At 17.8% G+C, this 25,008-nt stretch overlaps 7 protein-coding genes across 7 annotated transcripts; 2 read left to right on the top strand and 5 right to left on the bottom strand.

The window, feature by feature from the left end:
- Positions 1 to 1,729: 1,729 nt before the first annotated feature.
- Positions 1,730 to 2,782, top strand: PGAL8A_00151700 (ferredoxin NADP reductase, putative; the record flags this gene model as incomplete). Its single annotated transcript, XM_028675060.1, has 1 exon — positions 1,730 to 2,782. One exon carries the CDS (start codon positions 1,730 to 1,732, stop codon positions 2,780 to 2,782), a length of 1,053 nt encoding a protein of 350 aa, XP_028526629.1.
- Positions 2,783 to 3,117: 335 nt separating this feature from the next.
- On the bottom strand, positions 3,118 to 4,153 carry PGAL8A_00151800 (EGF-like membrane protein, putative; the record flags this gene model as incomplete). Its single annotated transcript, XM_028675061.1, has 4 exons — positions 3,118 to 3,257; positions 3,363 to 3,410; positions 3,502 to 3,762; positions 3,892 to 4,153. 4 exons carry the CDS (start codon positions 4,151 to 4,153, stop codon positions 3,118 to 3,120), a joined length of 711 nt encoding a protein of 236 aa, XP_028526630.1.
- Positions 4,154 to 6,063: 1,910 nt separating this feature from the next.
- Positions 6,064 to 7,230, bottom strand: PGAL8A_00151900 (RNA-binding protein mei2 homologue, putative; the record flags this gene model as incomplete). Its single annotated transcript, XM_028675062.1, has 1 exon — positions 6,064 to 7,230. One exon carries the CDS (start codon positions 7,228 to 7,230, stop codon positions 6,064 to 6,066), a length of 1,167 nt encoding a protein of 388 aa, XP_028526631.1.
- Positions 7,231 to 8,800: 1,570 nt separating this feature from the next.
- PGAL8A_00152000 (superoxide dismutase, putative) lies at positions 8,801 to 10,935 on the bottom strand (the record flags this gene model as incomplete). Its single annotated transcript, XM_028675063.1, has 9 exons — positions 8,801 to 8,859; positions 8,997 to 9,056; positions 9,482 to 9,601; positions 9,677 to 9,820; positions 9,996 to 10,037; positions 10,206 to 10,250; positions 10,373 to 10,463; positions 10,615 to 10,784; positions 10,869 to 10,935. The coding sequence occupies 9 exons, from the start codon at positions 10,933 to 10,935 to the stop codon at positions 8,801 to 8,803; spliced, it is 798 nt and encodes a 265-aa protein (XP_028526632.1).
- Positions 10,936 to 12,116: 1,181 nt separating this feature from the next.
- PGAL8A_00152100 (transcription or splicing factor-like protein, putative) lies at positions 12,117 to 14,238 on the top strand (the record flags this gene model as incomplete). Its single annotated transcript, XM_028675064.1, has 2 exons — positions 12,117 to 13,845; positions 14,108 to 14,238. 2 exons carry the CDS (start codon positions 12,117 to 12,119, stop codon positions 14,236 to 14,238), a joined length of 1,860 nt encoding a protein of 619 aa, XP_028526633.1.
- Positions 14,239 to 14,337: 99 nt separating this feature from the next.
- On the bottom strand, positions 14,338 to 17,028 carry PGAL8A_00152200 (ATP dependent DEAD-box helicase, putative; the record flags this gene model as incomplete). The annotated part of the gene is made up of 1 exon (XM_028675065.1): positions 14,338 to 17,028. One exon carries the CDS (start codon positions 17,026 to 17,028, stop codon positions 14,338 to 14,340), a length of 2,691 nt encoding a protein of 896 aa, XP_028526634.1.
- A 1,203-nt stretch (positions 17,029 to 18,231) lies between these two features.
- TKL4 (tyrosine kinase-like protein, putative) lies at positions 18,232 to 23,496 on the bottom strand (the record flags this gene model as incomplete). Its single annotated transcript, XM_028675066.1, has 1 exon — positions 18,232 to 23,496. The coding sequence occupies one exon, from the start codon at positions 23,494 to 23,496 to the stop codon at positions 18,232 to 18,234; it is 5,265 nt and encodes a 1,754-aa protein (XP_028526635.1).
- Between the last annotated feature and the right edge of the window lie 1,512 nt (positions 23,497 to 25,008).

Consider the following 25,008-nt stretch of genomic DNA (forward strand, 5'->3'; position numbering starts at 1 on the left):
TTTTTTTTTTTTTTTTTTTTTTTTTTTTTTTTTTTTTTTTTTTTTTTTTTTTTTTTAGTATGGATACTCAATTATACCACAATTATGATGATTAAATGACATACTTTTAAACACATAAATGTTTTATTTTTTTTTATATATAACGTCAATATGTTTTTTTTTTCTTTTGCTTATGTCGTTTAATTATATACCATATTTATCGTTAAGATTTTTATCAATTTTATTATTATATTTTTATTTGTTCAAAATCATTTAATTTGTTTTATCTAATGCATTTTTAAAATTTAATTATTTCATAATTATTTATAAAAATGTAAAATTAAAAAAAAAAATATATATATAAATATAATTTCTAATATTACTTTTGTTTTTTAATTTATTTTTTTTTTTTTTTTAATATTTCATAGACGTATTTTTAATTAAGAAAAAAAAAAAAAAAAAGGTACACATATTTTTAATTTATGAGAAGATTTCATGGTTGTATATTTTATTATTATAACAAAAATTACAATATTTACTATTTAAAAATGAAAATAATATTTACTTAAGAGATTTGTGAAGTTGAAAAATTAAAAAAATAGTAAAACTTTTTTATTTTATAAAATACAAACATCACAATTTATTATTTTTTCCTCTTTAAAGTATATGACAGTCAAAAATATTTATATACATATATTGCTCATTTATTATTATTTAAAAAAAAAAAAAAAAAATTCTAGGAGATTTGTAAATTAAAAGGATAAGTAAAATAATATATTTCTTTATTTTCTTAAATAATATACCTTAAATAAATTAGATTACTATATAACAATAGGAAAAACAAAAAAATGAACTAAATATATTTATTATATAGAGTTTAGACTAAAAATTGTGAAAATATTTATATATAAATATATATATATTTATTTATTATTTTTATTTTATTTTTTTTTAATATTAAAATTTTTACAAATGTTATATAGATAGATATATTTCAATTCAATAGGTTCAAATTGAAAAATTAAAATTGAGAGCTTCAAAAAATTAAATGATAGAACATTAAATTCAACAGAAATTTGAAGAAATAAAAATTAACATAACTCTTTTATTAATTTCTAGTTTTTGTAAAAGGAATTATTTCTACGAATAGAAAAATGAAATAGAAAAAAGAATAATAGAATAATGATATTTTTATGTTAAATATATCGATTAGCCATTAATATAATAATAATAAGAAATAAAAAGATATAAAAATAAAACTAATTGAAAAGGTTGTGTATTATAAAATTTTTTACTTATTGTAATTTTTTGTTCATTTTATTGAAGGTATAAAACGAGAAACGTAAGAAAAATAACTTTCAAAATTTTTATTTACTAAATAAAATTTTTTATATAAATTTGTTTTTTATCCTTTTTGAATTTATTATAAATAAATATAATATGAATAGAATTATTTTCATAGATTAGTATTATTATCATTATTAACGTTTTTAAAAAAAAAATAAATATATATTCTTATTTATTTAAAAATTAAGAAAAATGTAAAAATTAACAAAAATAACAGTTTATATCTTTTTTTTTTTTTTTTTTTCTCCTCATTCTCTACTGATCTGTTCATATGATTTTTTTATAATAAAAAATTTTGTAAAATATTAACCATAACAGTATAATATATATATATGAATAAATATGTTTTTATTTAAGTAGAAAAAAATACTCTTTTAAAACTGCAAAACAAAGATTTATTTAAATGAAAATTCATTTCATATTAATATTATCTTTTCTAATACAAGGAATATATTCAGATAACAATTGTGTTCATAAATATGCTATGAAAAATAAGAGAATGTATAATAGAACATTATTTTTAGAAGGAACATTTAAAAAAAAGAAAAATTTTAGAAATTATAATAATAAAGAATATAATAATTATATCAATTTATATACTATTAAAAATCCTTTAAAGTGTAAAGTAGTCGATATAATAAAGTTAGTAAGAGAAAAATCTTTAAGCGAAGTTTATAATATTGAAATATGTCATAACGGAAAATTCAAGTATTTAGAAGGACAATCATGTGGGATTATACCATATTATAACGAAAATGATAGTACAGAAGATAGTAACAAAAATGATGGTAGGAAAATAAAAAAACAGGCGAGATTATATTCCATATCATCAGGTGATTCTAAAAATTTATCTGTTGCTATAAAGATTCATAAATATGAAGACATAGAAAACGGAGTAAAAAAATTAAAATATGGTTACTGTTCTGGATTCATAAAAAATATTAAAAAAAATAATGACATATATTTAACGGGATCTCATGGATCTTTTTTTTTACCAGATGATGTTGTTGAAAAAAATAAAAACTTAATTTTTATTGCAACAGGGACAGGAATTTCTCCTTATATTTCTTTTTTAAAAAAGATTTTAGGATATGATAAAAATAACATGAAAAAAAAGTCAAATTACAATGGTCTAATACATTTATTTTATGGTGTATATAATGAAGATTCTATTTTATATTTAAATGAACTAGAATATTTTAAAAAAATATATCCATATAACTTGCATATTCATTATGTTTTTTCATCTATAAAAAATTTGGATGGAACGTCTTTTCACGTTCAAGATGAAATATTTAGAAAAAAAAAAGAATTTCTAGAACTTTTTAATGTAAATAAAAGTGAACTTTACATATGCGGTCATAAATCTATAAGAAAAAAAATTATAGAAATTATAAAAAATAATGAACCTTTTGATGAAGAAAAGAAAAAAAGAATACATGTAGAAGTTTACTAGCTTTATATAAGTTAAAAAGATACTTAAAAAAAAAAAATGTATAATATAAAATAAAATGAAACATATATTAATATATATATTATATATATACATACATATATATATATATATATATATATATATATATATATATATATATATATATATATATATATATATATATATATATATGTTTAAAATATATATCTATTTTATCATTATTAAAATCTTAAAATTGTTTTAATTTTTTTTTTTTTTTTTTTTTTTTTTTGTATTAAATTAAAATTCTTATTAGTTTATGAATTATGGTACTCATATATATATTTGCAAAATCAAAACTAAGAAACACAAGTGTTTTAATCCTTTTTTCTATTATTAAATCCTCCAAAATAACTTAACATTGAATTCGAAAAAATATCGAAACATACATTACAACAACACAAGAATAATACAAGTACACTTATTACATATATCAGCCACCACATGGCATAAGAAGCTACAATTAAAAAAAAAAAAAAAAAATGAAAATAAAGAAAACATACAGAAAAGGAAAAGTAAATATTTAAGGTAAAAAAAATAAAATAAAAAATATTATTTTAACCAGGTGTATGATAAATAACATATTTTGATAACCCTCTTTTTATTTGTTCTATAAAAATATAAAAAAAAAAAAAATTATTTTTGAGAATAATAATATTAATGTATTAGTTAAATAATTTTTAGAATAATCCTCGTTTAACCATCACAAGGTGGAGGTACTTCCACCTTTTGATTTCCCCAATTTAACAGGGATGAATTTTGAACATTTTTTTGTGTCCATCCATTGTTACATTTACAAATAATTCTATTAAGTTTAGCAATAAAAATGCATGTACCATTTAAACATGGATTAGTTTCAGGAAATGTGCAAGGATTATTTTCAATTTCGCAATTTTTTCCTTTAAAAAAATCGCCACATTCACATTTATAATATGGTTTTGTTTCAATTGGATTACAAGTTCCTTATTAAATGAGAATTCATATATATATGTTGTTTTATATATCTTTTTTCATGAAATATTAAAAGTAAAAAAAAAAAAAAGAAAAAAAAAATAAGAAGAATAAGAGTAAAAATAAATAATGTATATCACCTGTTTTACACAAAGCAACAGAACATGATTCTTTGATACCTAATATGTTACAATCGTTTTCACAAACATTCCATTTTGCTTTACAATATATCCCCTTCTCATTAGAATTACATAAACATACCTTTTTATCATCACTTAACATAAGACATTTATCTTTACAGTTATGTTGTCCATCACAATTTTGACAGTAAAAAATATGAATTTTATCAAGAAAATAAAAAAATAGTAATAATTTAATAATTAAATAACAATGTCTAATCATAACGTGCAATTAAAAAAAAAAAAAAAATTAAAACGATACCTTAAATTACATAAAGATATTATAAATGATAATAAAGTGAAATATATTTCTATTAAAAAGGACAAAATATATAGATATCACTTCCTAATATATATTTATTTGAATAATAAAAGTATGCTAACTTCAAAAATATTATTAAATAAATTATTTTCTTTTTTATATATAAAATAAAAACCTTAATGAATTTTATTTTATTAATATATTTTTTCTTTTTTTTAATTTTAAACTAAATTATACAAAATTGTTCTTTATGTTTTGTATATTTACATAATAGAAATTAAAATAAAATAAAAAAAAATATTTCAATAATTAATAATATGAAATTACTAAGTATATGAATAAAAAAAAATAGTATAATTATGATATTTAAAATAATTAAAATATTAATTTATGGCTTTCAGTAATTGTACATTATGGAAGGAAAATTACAGTTAATAAAAAGAATGATTCTGTTCAAAACATTTGTTTATATGTAATTAATATCAAATCAAGAAAATAAAAAAAATTTTAATTAAAATACGAACGTATTGTAGCTTTAGTTTATATTATATTTAAAAAATATTAAATAATTTAATTTTTTTTTTTTTTTTTTTTTGGTTTGGAAAAATGTAAAATTAATTTTTTAAGAGGTAATTTTCAATTTAAAAATGAGTAAAATTTTGTTAAATAATATACATTTAAATTTAAAAGAAAAGTAAAAGAGGAAATATTTTACTCTAAAGAATTTACTAGTTAAAGGATGCATATATAAATATATATATAAATTATACATATTTTTTCAAAATTAAGACGGAGTATAATTTAAATATTTATTTTTATATTTTTTCTAATTGGTATCCTTTATTTTTTTATATATATTAATTATTTTCTCTAAAACTTAAATGCTGTTATTCTCCTAAATATGCTATTCAGTAAAAGTGCAACAAAAATTTTTTTTATATTATTATAAAATAAATAAATATAAAAAATATTAAGTTGCCAAATGATTACCACTACAATTTTAGATATAATAGAGTTATTTCACTTTAAAATTATAAAAATTTATTTCAAAATATTATATAATTTATGATAAATAGAAGTAAAAATAAATTTTTTTAAAAAAAAAAAATCTTATCAATGACTTATATAAATATAAAAAAAAAATTGCCTTTAGATTTATCCATTAGAAACATGGAAAATATGCAAATTCAGAAGTTTTGTTCACTTAATAAAAAAAAGATGATAAAAAAAAAAAAAAAAGTATATTTTTATCTTTAAAATTAGTGTAAAATATTATTTAGAGAAGATATAATTATATATAAATGAACCTTATAAAATTGAATTAAAATGTACTTATATGTTTACAAGCTGACGTTTATATACATATAAATGCAATATATATTATTACTAACTCTTAAATGTTTCATTTATTCTTTAGAGATAAAAATTGGTTCATATAATAGAATAAGTAAACATTAATATATTTATACATATATTATAGTACATGCATAATTTTTGTACATTTTTTTTACTATATAAAAATTTTTTATTTTCACATATTTTAAATAATTATTTAAACACTTTATTCCATAATGCGGGAAATAAAAAAAAAAAAAAAAATAAAAATAATAAAAGTTATCTAAAAAATAAAAAAATATGTGCAAAAAACTAAGAAGTAATAATTCTTTTTATATAATGATTTTTTGAACAGCTTCAAAATAAGAATAATAAATTTTTTATAGGAAAAATATATGACAATGTAAGCTTTAAAAAAAAAAAAAAAATAGATGAAAATATACATATTTATGAATATATTTTAAATGTAAAGAAATATTGCTCTTGTATTTTTATTTATGCATTCACTAAATACATGTACATATTTTTTTTTTTTTTTAATATTTTTGAGATCTTAATTTAATGGCTGGTAAAGGTCCGTCTGATTCAGGCCATGAAACAGCTATTCCGTTTTGAAAAAGAATAGGTTTATATTGAGGTATTGGTATAGTCATGATTGCTGAATTTCTATAATGCTCAATATTTGCTTTTAAACCTTGTACTCTACCCCATGTGACTGAACAAACTTTATTACTTTTAAAAGCATTTAGCTTGTAATTATTAAAAAATTTTATGAATAGTTCAGCATAATGTGGATGAATAAAATTAATAAACGCATATCCAACGTTACACTTGTTACGAAAATCAATTGGTAAATAAAAAAAATCATATAGCCCTTTAAAATGTTCATTCATAACAGCCATTAACATGTTTTGCGTATACTTATTAGGTATATTTCTAAGCATAACTGTGGTAAGATGGTTGCTACTATCTAAATTATGAATGTTTAATATAGTTCCAAGAGGTATTGAATCTTCACATTTATATATTATGTCTGTTGGGGAACTTTTTCTTAAATTATAGTTATCATTAAAATCAACGTTATTTTTTATATTGCACGTTATGTTATTTCGTAAAGTTACACCCTCAAGATAAGTTTTGTTTGGAAAAGTGAAATATGACTCAGTATTTTCATGTATGTTGTAATTTTTTTTACTAGTATTATCACTATTAGTTATCCTGTTGTAGTTATTTAATTCATTCGATTTGAAAACAATTTTTGTACTTTTATTATCATCCTCATAATTACAAATATTAATTTTCTTTAAGTTATATAATAAATCATTATTTTCATTTATTATTCTTTCATTATCTTTATTATATCCTTTTTCAGAATTCATCTGTATCATTTTCGTATTTGTATTTAACTTATATTCTTCATCCCTATTTTCGAGAGATTTAGTACATAAATTATTAAAAATTTCATTTCTTAATATTTTTTTTTCATGACAATTTTCCTTAACAAAATTGCTATTTTTATTTATAACCATACAATTTTCATTTGAAAATATTTTATTTAATTTTTTCAGTTGATCAGTGTTATAGTTTTTGTTGTAAAGAACATATGGTGATATATATGTGTTTTTCACATGAATAGTTCTTTTATTTTTTATATTTTTTTTATCATCTTCTTTTAAATTTAAGTCTCTTAGTTGAATATTCATTTTTTATTTTCACAATTTTTAATTATGAATATTTTTTATTATGTTATATATGTTAGGATTTTATGTTACTCTAATTTTTTTTTTTTAATTATTGGTACAGGGGAAAAAAAAAGAACATGATAATTGAAAGAAAATTCTTTTGTAATGCTTTTTATTATTTTTTATTTTTTGTATCTACTCAATTAAAAAAAGGAATAGATGAAATTATGGAAGGATATAAAAATTGAAATAATAAAAAAAGAGAAGAATGTTTAAAATATAATAATGATATATGTATTCTTGTATTTACATAATCTTTATTTTTCTAAATTGTAAAAATAAAAAATATGATCTTTATAATTATAAAAAAAAAAAAAAAAAATAATAAAATTGGTTACAATAAAACTGGATAAAAAAATTGTATTAGTTTTTAAGAATTATATTTTTATTAGATCTTTAAATTTGTCAAAGTAAATAGTATACATATTAATTGTTAAAAGATGATATGAAAATAATAAAAGTAGAAATATACAAAAAATCAGAATATTTTTTTTTTTTCTTCCTATAAATAACACATAGATTGCCACATAAATTCATTAAACATAGGGGGAAAAACTATCATGGTTTTTTTTTATTTACGGTGCTTTTTAAAGAATACAATTTACTACAGAATGTTGATGAAATGCTATTATTAGCATAGAAAAAAAAAATGTAATGAAAGCACAAAATATATATTTACATTAGAAATGTATTAAAATACATGCAATACTTTAAAAAACAGTAGATGCATTGGGTTGCGATGATGATACATTGCTATTAGTTTATCTTTTTTATTTTTTGAAATATGCTGATTAAAAAAAAAAAATTAGATTTTTAAAAAAATTATAATTTAAAAGAGAAAGGAAATACAATATAAAAGTTTTCGTAGGTACTGCACTTCTATTTTATTTCACTATATTAAATGTTATTTTATTCTTTATTTTTTTCACATATCTTCATCATTTTACACCTTTTACATTTTTCTATTTAAAAAAAAAAAAATCTTACAATAAAATAGAAAAAAGAAAAAAGATAAAAGGAATAATGTGAAATAATATTAAAGATTTATTTTTCAAATATTTTTTATTAAAAATTAAAAAAGAAAAATTACAGAAAAATGCATTTAATTTTAAATTATTATTGAATAATTTTAGATAAGTAATACGATATTTTTTGGAAAAAAAAATAAGATATACGATTTATTATATTTCTAATATATATATATATATATATATATATATATATATATATATATATATATATATATTTAGAACGATGTGTCAGAGAAGCAGATTAATACAAATCTAAGATGCTTACTAAATTTGCATCTATAATTTTCATATGTTTCGAAAAAGGTATACATATGTATATATAAATACATGTATATATATTTTAAATTACAAATTCAAAACGTATTTAAATGCATATAATTAGAAATATTTTTAATAAAAAAATTATTAAATTATAAAATTAAGGACATACTTTTTTTCTTTTTTTTTTTTTTTTTTCGAATTATTAAATTTATAATTAATAAAAAAATATGATTTTTAACTTAATTTACAATAGATAAATTATAATTGGCAAAATCCCAATTTATTTTATTAAACCATTCTAAAAAAAAAAAAAAAAAAAAAATTTCAATTATTAATAGACAAAATAGTAAAATATATATTTTCAAATATATATAAAAAAATTTTGAAAAATTTTTTGTGTAATTAATAATTTATATTTTAAATTTGTTTTCCCACCTTTTATGTAATCAGCTCTAGAATTTTTATAATCAACATAATATGCATGCTCCCATATATCTTTATAAAAAAATATATATATATATGTAATTTATAAATTTATAAATTTTAATTTTTAAAAATTCTTTGAGTTATTTATAGATAAGATATTAATATAATTAATTATTTTTATTATTTTAGTTAAATCTAAAATTTTACGTATTTTATATAAATTTTACATCTTGTATTAAAAACATTTTATTCTTTTTATATACGTTAGCCTTTTAGGCTCATAAATATATATTTTTTTTTTTTTTATGACTTTTTGAATGTTTTTTTTAAAATAATTTTTTATTTAAGTATAAAAATACTTTTTCTAAAGGATGTCTTCTTAATTATTTATTTTAAAATATTGTTATAATTTTGCTATATTCAAATTATTTTTATATAAGCAATAAATTATATGTTAATTTTTTTTTTCATTTTCATTGTTATTTTTTATATACCTAAAGTTAAAATTGGATTTCCAACATCATCTTTTATAGGGTTGTCAGCATCATGTCCTTGATAAATTTTTAATTTTTTATCCTTTATTATTAACCATATCCATCCACTTCCAAAATGGCCTGAATTATAATGATAATAAGAAACTACATTTAGAAAAAAAATTCTCATAATATTGCATTGGTTTTATGTAATACCTGATGCTTCCTTAAAAAATATTTCTTTAAAGTTTTCAAAAGAATTAAATGATTCTTCAATTTTTTTTTTTATTTCACCATATGGTTTTCCCCCTCCTTCTTCCTTTAATCCCATCCAAAAAAAATTATGGTTAAAAATTTGTGCTAAAAAAAAAAATAAAAGAAGCATATTTTAAAAAAAAATTCAAAAATTTAACAGAATAATACGGAAGAAATATATATATATATATATTATCATGAATTTAAAAAAGTATATATTTCAATATATTTTAACATAATATTTTACATTATGTGATTTCTAAAATTACCAGAATATTACCTGCATTATTATAGATGGATCCTTTATATTTTGTTATTATATCTATAAGATAAATGTGTATTTATGTATATTCTTATAAATGTTTCGAAAAAAAAAAAAAAAAAAATATGATATTATTTAAAATGAATAATATATGTCTTTTCTAATATTAATCTCTAAAATTTTATAATAATATTTATTAATAACATAACAGCTAAAATATCTACATACCTTCTAATGTTAAATTCTTTATTTCAACATGTTGTTCTGCTAAATCTTAAAAAAATATGTAGAAGAATGTTAAAGAAAAAGTTAATAATTTAAATATTTTAATAAAGATAAAAAACACAATAAGCATTAATATAAGCACATATATATTTTATATTATTTTTGTATACTATTTAAATTCTTCACATAAGTAGCATGATGTTTGCTGTAATGATATTCTATAGCTTCTTCACTTAAGAAAGGTGACATGGATTGTGGGTTCTGTAAAATATATATAAAATGTAAATAAATATATATAAATATATATATATATACATATGGATAGATAGATTGATAGATAGATATAAATATTTATATTTTAGAAGTGTATATATATATTGGGTTTATATATGATTATAAAAATTATATTTACGAAAGGTAATTTAATTAATGAAAAAGGTTTTGAATTCCATAAAGGTTTAATACCCCATCTATCATATAAACTTTCATCTGTTTTAGAAAAACATCTATTACTTTTAAGATGAAGAAACCCATTAAAATTTATATAACTTAACTTACAAATGTGTTTTAACCCATATACACCTAATAAAATACAAAATTGATAAAAATGAATATGTATATTCAGTTATTTTCTTTTTAAATTAATATTAGCTATTATTTTTTAACCTTTTAAAATTTTATGTTCCATTAGAACTACAATATACATGAAAATAATAAAAATATTAAAATTCATTTTGAAATATTAATTAAAATACTTGTATTAAAATTATAAAAATTCATAAAAGTAAAAAAGAATTGATAAAATGTTGAATATATCCAAAAACACACCTTTATAATATTTTCATTGTAGTAAATTTTTTAAGATAAAATTTTAAATTGCTGTCAATTTAAAATTAACTGCTTAATTAGGTAATTTTTTGATACAAGAGTTTTTTTTTTTTTTTTTTTAAGTTAATTTATCATTTACTAAAAGTATTTTTTGATAATTACCACTATTTTTTTTCCTTCCGATCAAAAAGATTTAATTTAAAATTTAACATCTATATTATGTCGTAATGGAAATTTTTAATTTGCTTTAAAATTTTTTGACAATAAAATAAAAAAAAGAAAAAAAAAAATTTATTAAATAATAAAAATATCATTGAAGTATTAAATCTGTATAACTCATTTTTTCTCTATTAAAAAAAAGTTTTAATAAACTTTAAAATTTTTATAATACTAAAAATGCATCGAAAATAAATAATTTTAAGCACTAAAAAAAAAAAAAAAAAAATACATATAAATTGATTTTCATTTAATCTTTTATAATATTTTTCTTTTTTAATTTTATTTTTACATAAATATATAAAAGGATTATGGTAAAAAAAAATATATATATTTAATAAATGAAATATTTAAAATTTAAAAAATATAAAATAAAAAGTTAACAGATATTTTTATAAATAATTATGAATTGCTATAAATATTAAAAAAGAAATATTTCATTTTTTTAATTATACAAACACCTATATACAAACATTTATTTATATGAAATATAAAAAAATAATAAAAATAAAGTTTAAGGTGGGGGAAAAAAAGAATGAATTAAATATTTATATTTAGGTAAACTATTAAATGAGGATTAAAATGAATATAGAAAAATCATGTATTATGGAGTTTTTGAATATAAAGTTTGCAAATAAAAAAAAAATAATATATATACACAAATATACATAAGTATATATGCATTATGTTACCATTGATATAAATAAACAAATATATATATATATATATATATATATATATTTGCGCAAATATGTGTATTTTTAAAAGTTTATTTTAATACATTTTTTTTTAAAATTAAATTAAAAATATTTTTTTAATAATTTAAAAAAAATAAAATAAAATATAAAAAGTGAATATATATTTGTTGAGATGTATTACGATCCTCTAGTAGCCCTTGTTAATATATCTCCTGTAGAAAAATTAAGTGATGAAAATTCAAAAAAGAAGTCTAGATGGGAAAATAATTTATCAAATAATAATATAGAAAATAAAATAATTCCAAGCAAATGGGGTTCAGAAGAACATAAACCCTACTTGCCACTTCCTTTTGTGGATTTTCCTCCAGGGTTAACTCCTTCTCAATTGGATCAATTTTTAAGAGAACAGAGATATGATGAATTAACTAAAAAGTTGAATAAAGGAGAGTTAGAATATGTAGATCCAGACATCAGACCAGCGTCTCCACCTCCTATCTATGATAAGAATGGAAGTAGAATAAATACAAGAGAAGCAAGAATTAAAAATAGCATGATTGAAGAACACCATAGATTAGTAGAATATTTATTAAAGCATGTAGAAGGATTTGTTGCACCATCTAATTATAAACCAATAAAAAAAATTAGAAAAATTGAAATACCAATAGATAAATATCCTGAATATAATTTTATGGGATTAATTATTGGACCTAGGGGTTGTAATCATAAAAGATTAGAAGCAGAAAGTGGGGCTCAGATTAGTATAAGAGGTAAGGGAACACAAAAAGAAGGAAAAAAAACAGATCATCAAACAGAAATAGAAGCTAATATGCCGAAACATGTTCATATATCAGCTGATAGTGAAGAATGCGTTGAAAAGGCTGTAAGTTTAATTACACCCTTATTAGATCCTTTTCATCCTTTGCATGAAGAATACAAAAGAAAAGGATTAGAACAGTTAGCACTAGTTAATGGAATAAATTTAAATCAATTAGATACTCAAAGATGTTCCATTTGTAATTCTATGACTCATTTAACTTTTGAATGCCCAGAAAACATGAATTTACAAAATTTCAAAAAACCAGAAATTAAATGTAACTTATGTGGAGATCATGGTCATATTACTCTTGATTGCAAATTAGCTAAACAAAAAAATTACATGAAAAATGATATTGATAACCCTAATAATATTCCAACACCACCTTATACTAATATGCCACCTCCCCCTTTTGATCCAATGAAAAATCATCAGTATAACTCGACTAATAAATTTGATAAAATCAAAATGGATTTAGAATACCAAAAAATGATGAGTGAAATAAGTACAGATAAAAATAATAATAATCAACAAAATGATGAATTAAATAAAAAATCAAACGACAATATATACAATAATAGTAATGTTAATGATAATTTTATGAAATCAACAAATAATTTTAATAACTTTAATGAAGCAAATAATAATAGTTTTAATGAATCCACAATGAATTATGTAGATTCAAATAATAAATTTCAAAATAATTTACAAAATACTAATAAAAGTTTCAATAATATGATGCCCCCAGTAAATAACAAAAATATTAATAATCCTAATTTTATTCCAATTGCTCAAAATAATAGTACTTTTATTGATGAAAAAAGAAATACAAATTCACCAAATTATTATGATCCTCATGCAAATAATAGAAATCCTCCTCCTATAAGAAATTCTAATGGGAAAAATTTCAATACAATGATGAATTTTCCAAATATAAATAATATGCCATTAAATCCTCCTTTACCAATATTACCTAACTTTTTTAATTTCCCATTTATAAATAATAGAATGGTTCAAAATAATCCAATGTCATTTCCAAATAATCATCAAATACCTATAGATCCGTTATACATGCAAAATTTTCAAAGTAAATATAAAAACTAAAAATATATATGCAAATATATTATTTTATACAATACTATATATATATATATATATATATATATATATATATATATATATATATATATATGTAAATATTATTATTATTATTATTTTTTCTTTTTTTTTTTTTTTTTTTTTTTTTTTATATTTTTTTTTTTNTTTTTTTTTTTTTTTTTTTTTTTTTTTTTTTTTTTTGTTATATTATTATTATATATACATTTATATATATTTTTTTTTTTTTTTAGATTGGACACAAATGCCTATGAATTACTCAGACGAAGCATTAATTCATGCAGCTGCTCCTGAAACAAATCCTCCCCCTCTTCCATCAGAAAATATGAACATAAATAATAATGATAATGAAACAAATATATAAAAATAAAATTAAAATATATAAAATAAACGTTTATGTTTTTTCCTTTTTGTTCCTATAATAATATACATATTTATGATTATACTTTTTTTCTTAAGGGTTTTAATGTCCTACATAATATGTATCAAATTTTTTTAAATGTATACTTTTATTAACACATGTTTCATTTTCATTTAACGGTTGTGTTAACATATTAATAATTTCTGTGGAAACTTTTTTTTTTTCGTCATTTACTAAATCTATGTTTTTATAAATGTCAGGAAATTTAGTATTTAACCAGCAATATAAATCAATTATTTCATAATATACTTCTAATATTTGAATATATTCATCAAAACTTATATTATTATTAATATTTTCATTTTGTAAGTCTTTTTTTATTATTTTATTTTCACTTAAAGCATTTAATATAATATTATTATTAAATATATAGTTATTACAATTATTAGAGTTTGTACATTTACTATATTCATCGGATATTGTTTTAAAATAATTTTCTGTATTTCTATCATTTTGAAAGAATTGATTCTTTTCCTCATGTTCAGAATTATTAGATAAGCTTTTAAAATTATCTTTTGCATTTAAAGTATGCAATAAATTTTTATTTATACATTGAAAAAAATCAACATAACCTAATAAGCTATGACACATACAAAATACTTTCAAAATATTTAAAATAACTACATTACTAATATTAATTGGTGATAATGTATATATGAATAATATATGTTTATCTAAGTTAATGCTTTCTAAAAGTTTGGCAATGAATATCATTTGGTTATAATTTTTTGTTAAAAAAAAATATCTTTCGTTTAATTTTAAATAATCAATCAATACTTGCAAAATTTCATATAATTTTATTTTTGCATTGTGTTCAAACTCTAATATTTTTCCTAAATTATCAATCGTATTAAAATCTGGAAAATATCCTGCACGAGGATATGAATTGCACTCATTTTCTTTTAAAAAAATTTCAAGATTCTCAGAATTTCCTTTAGAATTTAATAAACTAGCACTATCATTTACAGTATTCGTATTACGATCATTTACACTAAAATCACCTCCTTCACATCTATATGTATTGCTGCAAAAGTTCATTGTATTACAATCCAAGTTACTTGAATTATCATTTGCATTAATATTCAATATAGAATTTTCTATATCATTACTAATAAAATTATTTATATTTTTACTTTTAAAAAGAGTTTTTAAAATATTTAAATCATCTAAATGAATACATGTGATATATCCAATTATATTATTTTCACAATTTTCTTGAAACCTTCCTGCTCTTCCCGATATTTGCAGAATTTCTGAAATGTATAAGTATCTCAAAATATCTCCATCATATTTTTTCAAAGAATAAAAAATTATTCTTTTTATAAGAGTATTTAACCCCATACCTATAACATCAGTAGCAATTAAAACTGTTTCTTTTTCTATATTTTCATCATTCATATCAGCATTTTTTATGTTATTATTCAAATTATTATTACTGTATTCATTACTTTCTTTGTTTATTTGACAATAATAGTTAAATAACTCTATTTGTTTTTTTTTTGATTCAGGAGGCAAATTCCCATATATAACAAAAACTCTTTTATTTAATTTTTCTAGTCTTCTTTTTAATAACATTATGTTACTTCTTGAAAAAGTTATTATACAATCTCCAGTTTTAACATTTTCTAAATTTTCAGTTTTTTCTTGTAGTTCTAATTTTGATAATCTTTTGAATCTCTTTATAACTAATTGATCATTTAGAATATCAGATAAATTCTTAATTAAGTGTAGAACATTTTCACTACCACATAAGTATATTTCTTCACAATTTAAGTTTATAAGTACATTGGTCCATGCGTGCCCTCTAATACCATTATTAATCATTTGAATTTCGTCAATAATTGCACAATCATAATTTCTATTTAATGGAGTCATTTCAATTGTGCATATAGTATGTGTATTATTATCCTTTTTAATTACTTCCTGTCCTGTTAATAAATTTGTAACTTTATCTAATTCTATTAATTTATTATGTATTTCCCATGCTAATAATCTTAAAGGTGCGCAATATAATCCGTTTTTTGATTCAGCTAATTTCTTAAATGCTTCATGTGTTTTTCCACTATTCGTTGGTCCAACATATAAATATAATTTTCTAGATTTATTTTTGTTTTTTCTATTTTTTATAAATTCATTCATTTCTGTAAAATCACATAATTTTTTTATTTGTTCATAAAAAATCCATTGTCTGTAATAATATTTTTTTATAAAAGTTTGTAAAATATTTATAATTTTTTCATATTTTCTATCTTTTATGTCATTCATTTTATTTTCTAATTCTTTTTTAATATCATCTACTTTTTCATTCTTTAATTCAATTTTTTTCTTTTTTAAATCTACAACTTCTTCTTTACTATCATCATATTTATTCATTATAAATTCTCTTAGTTCATAGGCATATGTTAAATCTTCTTTAAGATAATTCAAAAAGTGGTTTCTAACATCATTATCTAATATAAAAAACGATGGAATATTATAGAAATGAACAATTTTGTGAAAAATATGTTTTTCATTTGTTATTTTAATTAGTATATTTCTTATCTTTAATAATTCATTTTCATTTAAAGGAATGACACGTTGTATATTTTTATATTCTTCATTTATTTTTTTAGTATTTGTGTTTGTATTTCTTATATAACTAAAATTACTTTTTTTCATAAGGATAAATAATAAATAATCCTTACTAATTTCTCTTGTATTTTTAAGATAAGCCTTGTTAAAGCAACTTAACATATTTAAAGTATACAAAATTAAAAAAAATTAGCAATATTTTGCTTCAAAAAAAGTATATAAAACATTTTGAATTTCTCCTCTCATGGAAAATAATATAAAATAATAATTATTTTGATTATTATTTTTACTATAAAATTTTCACTCATGAAAAGTATGAAGAACATCATAATTATTTAATATACCATTTTTCATATATTTATATTTATCTTTCTGTATTAAGAGAATAGTATTATTATTCTTTTAAATGCATTTTTATTTTGTATATTTTTTTTTTTTTTTTTATTTCTTTGTTTCTCATAATATTTTCATTTTTAAAAAATTATTTTTAATAATACCTTATTATATATTTTATAATTAATTATATCATATTTATCAACTTCATATTAACGTATTTCATTTTGCTATATATAATAAAAAGGAAAATATGTTTCCAACATTTCTTTTTTTTTTTTTTTTTGGGAATATTTTTTAAATATAAGGGAAAGAAAAAAAAAAAAATTTATATTATTTTTGAATATAAAAAATTTTAATTTTTTTCTTTATCACAAGTTTATATGTCATTAAAATAAAGATTTATGTTAACTTATAGAAAAAATATCTTATAAAATTTTAAAATATATAAAAAATTATATTTTGTGATTTCTGTATTTTAAATGTTATTATTTACATATTAAAAATGGATTTGTTAAAAATATTAATAATTCGTTAAAATGTAAATTTAATTTTCTTAAAAAAAATAACATATTTTATTTTCTTTTTTATAATTGTATAAAAAGAGTATTCATTGTAGCAAACATGCATAAATAAATGAATTTTTCAATTGGATCTTTAAAATGTAAAAACAATTAAAACGAAAAAATTTATGCATATATATACACATATATATATGTACTTCTATTAAATAATTATAAAACAAAATATATTAATTATTAAAAAAAAAAAAAATTGATATAATAAAATTAAAAACATATAAAGATATTATTATAATAATCTATAATATATATACATGCAATTCAATACAGATAAACATTATTTTATACTATAAAATAAAAAGTTTAACTGTAACAAAGGAGATTATTTTAATGATTTTTTTTTTTTTTTTTTTTTTTTTTTCTATTGTGTTATTTATCTAAAACTGTTTATTTGTTTATCTACTAACATAGACCTCTGTTTAATAATTTAAAAATTTATATAAGTATATAATTATTCTACTACTTTAATTTTTTTTAATGATTTATATATTTCATAAGCTTTTGGTCTTTCTTCAGGTATAAAACTAAAAGATCTTTCTAGATTTTGTTTTATAGAATTAGGTAAAAAATTAGGTATATGTGGAGTTCTTTTATTAACTAATAATTCATGACGAATTTTCACATTTTTCGAAAAATTATAAAAAGGATACTTACTTGAAAATATTTCTACAATACAACAAGCTAAACTCCATATATCAATTTTTTCAGATATTTCAGTAGTACAGCTAAAAGTCTCTGGAGCCATATATCTATATGAACCAAAATTACTGTATAGTTTTGAATTTTTAAATCGTGCTTTTCCGAAATCACACATAATTAAATTCATATTATTATCAATTAAGATATTTGATGTTTTTATATCTCCATTTATTATTGGTGGATTATGTGAATGTAATTGATGAACTATATAAGATAATTCAGTAGCCCATTTTAACCTTTGTTTTTTATGGATTTTCTTTTTATTTTTTAAAAAATTAAATAAATTTCCTTTGGGATAATATTCCAATAATAACATTAATTTGTTTGATTTTATACATATCCCATAAAATTTACATATATTCTCATATTGAATATTCTTATATATTTCTATTTCTCTTAAAAAATTTTTTAAATTTTTACTATCTTTTAAGTCATGTATTTTAATAGCTACAGGTATTTTCATATACATTAATTCCTCTTTGTCAATATCAATCTCTTTTTTTTCATTTTTCTTTTCTTTTTCTTTTTCTTTCTCTTTTTCTATTTCTTTTTCATTTTTCTTTTCTTTTTCTTTTTTCTTTTTTTTCTTTTTTAATTCTTTTTTTGTATTTGATTCTTTAATCATATCATCATTTTCATTTAGCTTTGGTATATAATGATATTCTTTTTCATTTATATATTCTTTAGATATGTTTTTATTCTTTGATACATTCAATAAAATAGTTGTTTTCGACTCATCTGTGTAATTTGTGTTCAATAAGGTGCTCGTAATAATGCAATTACTTGAGTTAATCTTACTCTTATTATCAAATTTATCTACATGATTTTCTTGTATATTTTCTATTTCATTTTTTTTAAAAAAATTTTTTTTTGCATTTCCATTAGTTATATTATTTAATTCAGCATTTTCATATTCACAATATAAAAATTTATCTAAATTATCAATATTTTCATATAATAAAATAGATTCATTTTCTTTATTCAAATTATTATTTTTCTCCTTATTTGTAATTTTACTGTTATATTTGTTGTATATAATATTATTATCTATAATAATATTATTTAAAATATTATTACCACCAACGGAGCAGGGACAATTTTTTGATTGTTTATAATATTTTCTCCTTAAATTAAAAAGAAATTTTAAAAAACTAAAAATTAATGCATTTAACAAATGATTGATGCTCAGTTTACTAAATGGAATAATTGCTAACTTATTTAAACCTTTTTTGTGTTTATTTATTTCATATTTCAATATGGAGGAATTATTAATAATTTTATCATTATTTAAAACATTATAAACAGTGAAATTTTTAAATTTTATTAGTTCTTTATGATCATCCATAAAGATAATTTTAAATATACATTTATCACTATAATAATGAAATATATTTTTTTTATCAAATATATATAAACCTTCTTTGTGTAATCCGAAAGTTATTATATTTTTGCTATTTACATATAAAAAACTAAAATTATTTTTATAAACAATATTATTGTGATATACATCTAATAATAAATATCCTATAAGATCTTCGTAATATTTCTTATCAATATCTTTATTTATGCTTTTAAGTTTACATATTATTTTTTGTGCCTCATTAAAAAAGTCGTTTCTATCAATATTAATTTTATCGCTTTTTTTATTTGAATGAATGAATTTTAACATTTTTTTTTTAAGTTTTCTTATTTCATGAACATGAATGCAATCTTTTTTTGTTGTTTTTTTTGTTGAATTATTTTTTTTGTTTTCTTTTTTACTATTAACATCTGTTTCATCATTATCATTAGTATATTTAGTTTTGTCATTTTTTTCTATATTTTTATTAAAAATATTGTCATTATTATTATTTTCTAAAATGACTTCTTCAATTTCTTTATTAAAATTTTCTACATATTTTTTCATATTCTTGTTATTTGTGTTGTAATCGTTTAAATTTTTTATAACATTTTCAATAATATATTTTTCTTTATTTTCTGCATTTTCTAACTTATAATCACATTTATCTTTTCCATTTTTATTACTTATATTTGAACTATTTTGATTCGTTTGATTGTTTAATGCATCAAAAATTTTTTCTATTAATTTATTACGTAAATAACATAATTTTTTATTACTTTTATTTACTTTATGAAATTCGTTGTTAATACTATTTTTTTTTTTTTTAATACTATAATTGTTATTACTCGTGGTTTTTTCATTAGTTTTTGTTTCTAAATTTATATTTTCTTCATTATTAATAACACTAAAAAATTCATTTTCTTCTATACATTCTTTGTAAAATATATCTGATATTTTTTTATTATTTTCTTTATCTTCATTTTCATGTATGTCTTGTTTCTCTCCATTTATTGCATTACAAACTTTCTTCACCTTTCCTTGTTTATGTTTCTCACGTTGTTCTTCATTTTCATATTCATCATCATACTCATCTTCATCTTCATACTCTTCTTCATCTTCATACTCTTCATCTTCATCCTCATACTCTTCATATTCATCTTCCGACTCAGAATCATTTTCTCCTTTAAATTTTTCTTTTTCATCTTGCTCGTTTTTTTTTTCATGTTCGTTGTATTCTGTATTCTCCTCCTTATTTAAAAGAAATTCACTCTTTTTAACTTTTTTCAATAAAATACCTTTATAAACTACTCCGAAACCTCCTTTAGATAAATAAGAGTGAATTTTTATATCATCATAATTAATTAAAAAGGAATCATTTATATATAGTGAGCATATATTTATATTTGTCATAAAAATAATTTTTGATATATTTGTAAAAATATTTTTATCTTTTAAAGGATAATAAAGTTTTATTCTTTTAACTATTACATCGTTTTCTCCTAGATGAATTAAGGGAAAATTCAACATTCTTTCTTTTTCTAAGCTTCTCTTGTATATTTTTATATTTGAGTTTTCTTTCGTTTTAAAAATTTTTTTTTCTTCATCATAAACAACATTTTCATTACTAATACAATTCTCTTTATAATTTGTGGTTGTATTATCAACATTATTAATGTCAGAAGAATTTCTTTTTTCAACTTCAAATTTATTATTATTTAATTCAATATCAGATATAATATTTAAATTGAAATTATCAATAAATAAATTTTTGCGTGTGTTTTTCTCATTATCTACTATATCTCTATTAATTTCCTTTTTAATTTTCTCATTTAATCTACTTTTCTCATTCATACGAATAATTTGATCTTTTGTATTATTAGAACAATTCAAATTATCATTTATCTTACAATTACAAGCCATACATATTTTGTTCTTACTAAAATAAGGATCATTCAATTCAGATATTTTATATTCATCATAATTTATTATTTTTTTTGAATTTGAAGTTACATTTTTTTGCAGTTTTTCTTCCGTTATTTGTTCCTTCTTCGAGTTATAATATAAACCATCATAAATGCTATTTCCTATGTATAACCTTTTAGGAACATTTTTATTCTCATTTTCTATTGAATTACAAAAAAAATTTAATTTGACACATTTTTGTTTTTTGTTATAAGAATTTTTTGAAGAATCTGACTTAGAGTTCAAAGATTTCCTAAATATATTTAAATTATCATGTTCTTTATATGAAACTTTTTCTTCATATTTTTCATACTTTTTTATTAATTTATTTTCTTCATCATCCAAATTACTATATCTTTTTTCAATGTTAATATTGTTTTTTTCATTTTCAAAAAAATATTTTTTATTTATTATATTATTTTCTATTTCTTTTTTATTTATATTTTTTTCTTCTTGTTCATTTTTTTTTTCTATTTTATCTATATTATTTCTTTCTTCAAATATATTTGTGAAAGGAGTTTTTTTTTCTTCCTTTTTACAAATATCAGTTTCCTCAAATTTTTTATTTTCTTTATCTAAACCTATACTATTGGTGATTTTATCTTGTATTTTACTTATGCTGGTTGCTGAATATACATTTTTAATTTTATCAAAATTTTTTAGATAACAAATATATTTTTCATCCTTTTCATAATCTTTTTTTTCTTTTTTTATATTATCTAACTTTTCCTTAGTTTCTAACAAAGAGTCAATAAATATGTTACTATTTAAATTCAAAGATGCAATATTATCGTTACACACAATTTTATTATTTTCTTTATTATACGATTTTCCTAAAAAAATATTTTCATTGTTAATATGAACATTATTGTTATTTATGTTATTATTATTCGTATTAAGGTTACAGCTATTATTATAATTGTTATTGCTAATGTTATTATAATTATTATTCTTTTCTTTTTTTGAAAATATATTTTTCTTTTGAGAATTTATAAATTCAAGATCTTCAAAAAATTTTACACAATTTGTATAAGGTTTTTCATTTAGCTCATTGTTATTATCATTACTGTTTTTTGAAATTTTGGAATTTATATAGGGATACGCATGATCGTTTAGCAAGGAACTATTTAAATAAATTATATTAGCTTTTTTATCTTTTTCTACATGATTTTTATTATTTATTTTTAAGAAATCTTTGTTAACTTCTTTTGTTGGTACATTTTTATTATTATAAAGATTATTTTTTAAAGCAAAATTATTTGTTTCTCTTTCAAGTTGACTACAATAAAATAAATAATCTTTAGACTTACTGTTACTATTAAACTTATTTGTATAGTTGTAATTTTCTTTTATTTTTATTGTTCCTTTTTCCTTAGTTTTAAATCCTACACTATTTATTATTTTATAATTATAAATATTGTTTTTCTTTTTACATTCTAAATTAGTATTATAATTATTTTCAATAACTTTATCTCCTAAAATATCATATTCTGCTTTATCTGAAATTTTTACATTACAAATATTATTCTTATTATTATAGGTATTATTAACACTATATGGTTTCAAAATTAATTTATTATTTAAATGATACAAACTATTTATATCTGAATTAATATTATTTAATATATTTGTCTTTTTATCATAATTATAGATATTTTTATTCGATTTACATTCAGATATATTCTTGAAATATTCATTCTCTTTATTATGCATTTGTTAACAAATAGTTTTTTCTTTTTTCTTTTTTCTTCTATATGTATATCAAATATAAAAATATATATATAAACTATATAATAGAAATTTTTAAAAAAAGAAAAAGTAATAAAAATAATTATTATGGATTCTATAAAAAAAAAAAAAATAAAATTATTTAGAACACTCAAAATAAGTTATGAAATTGTAAAAAGGTTAAAACACAAATATTAAAAAACTAACATGTTAAATTAAAAAAAAAAATATAGCTATAAAAAAATTTAGTTAAAACTAAAAAAAAAAAAAAAAATAATAAAACATAATAAAAACATAAATATTAAAAACTAAAACTAAAATTTTACATATATAATAAAAAAAAAAAATGTAACATATTATTAAATTAAAACATAATTTTTTCTTTTAATTAGTAGCCATTAAAATAATATTTACGACAATACTTCAAATATATATAATTAAAAATTATGAAAATTATAAATTATATTTTTATTGAACTTAATTTAAAATTTTTTAGTAAAATAAAAAAAAAAAAATAAAATAATAATAGGGATCATATACTCATATAATATATATATAAATAAATATATATATATGTATATATATATAAATATATATATAAATATATATATATATATAATTAGTAAACTACACAAATGTTGTTTAGAATTTGGAATGTTTTAAAAATTGTATGAATTTAAATTACTTGACATATATAAAATAATAAGCCATCTAAAATAAAAAAAAAATGTAATTATTAATAATTAAATAAATTATAATACTAAAGCAAAATTATTATTTTTTAAATAATATAAAAATATAAAAAATAAATAAATAAATAACAAATTCATAAGATAAAAGGTCTTTTTTTTTTTTTTTTTCTATTAAATTACAAAATATTTTGCTTTTTTATAAAGAAATAAAATATTAGATAAAATACATGCAAAATAAAAATTGTTTTTTCATATTTAAAATTTAATTAAATTATTTTTATACACAAAATTATTTTTTCTTATTGCGGCATCGCATGTATAAAAAAAAAAAAAAAAAAAATTGGTTTCAAACCATATATACATTAAATTTCAAAATAAATATCCTATATTTTTTTTAAAATTAAGATATTTATTATTAATGTTTTATTAAAAATTTAAAATATATATAAGTAAAAATATATTTATATTTAGACTTATATACTTGTATACTTAATTATAGTTGTATAATTTTTATTATATTTTAAAAATGTTACCATTCTTTTTTTTTCTTATATGAATCTATACTATTTTTAATCAACAGATGCTTATTATTTTATTTGAATATTTATATTAAATTTTATATATTATATTTAATTTTATAACCAAGTATTATTTTTCTTGTTAAATTTTTAATTTATTGTTATATTAAGCTTTATATTAAATTTTTTATTTAAATTTAAATTTAATTTTTTATTAAAATTTTTTTTTTTTTTTTTTTTTTTTTTTTTTTTTTTTTTTTTTTTTTTTTTTTTTATTTTTTTTTTTT

Source organism: Plasmodium gallinaceum, assembly GCF_900005855.1.
Source record: "Plasmodium gallinaceum strain 8A genome assembly, contig: PGAL8A_v1_65, whole genome shotgun sequence".
Classification (NCBI taxonomy): Eukaryota; Apicomplexa; class Aconoidasida; order Haemosporida; family Plasmodiidae; genus Plasmodium; species Plasmodium gallinaceum.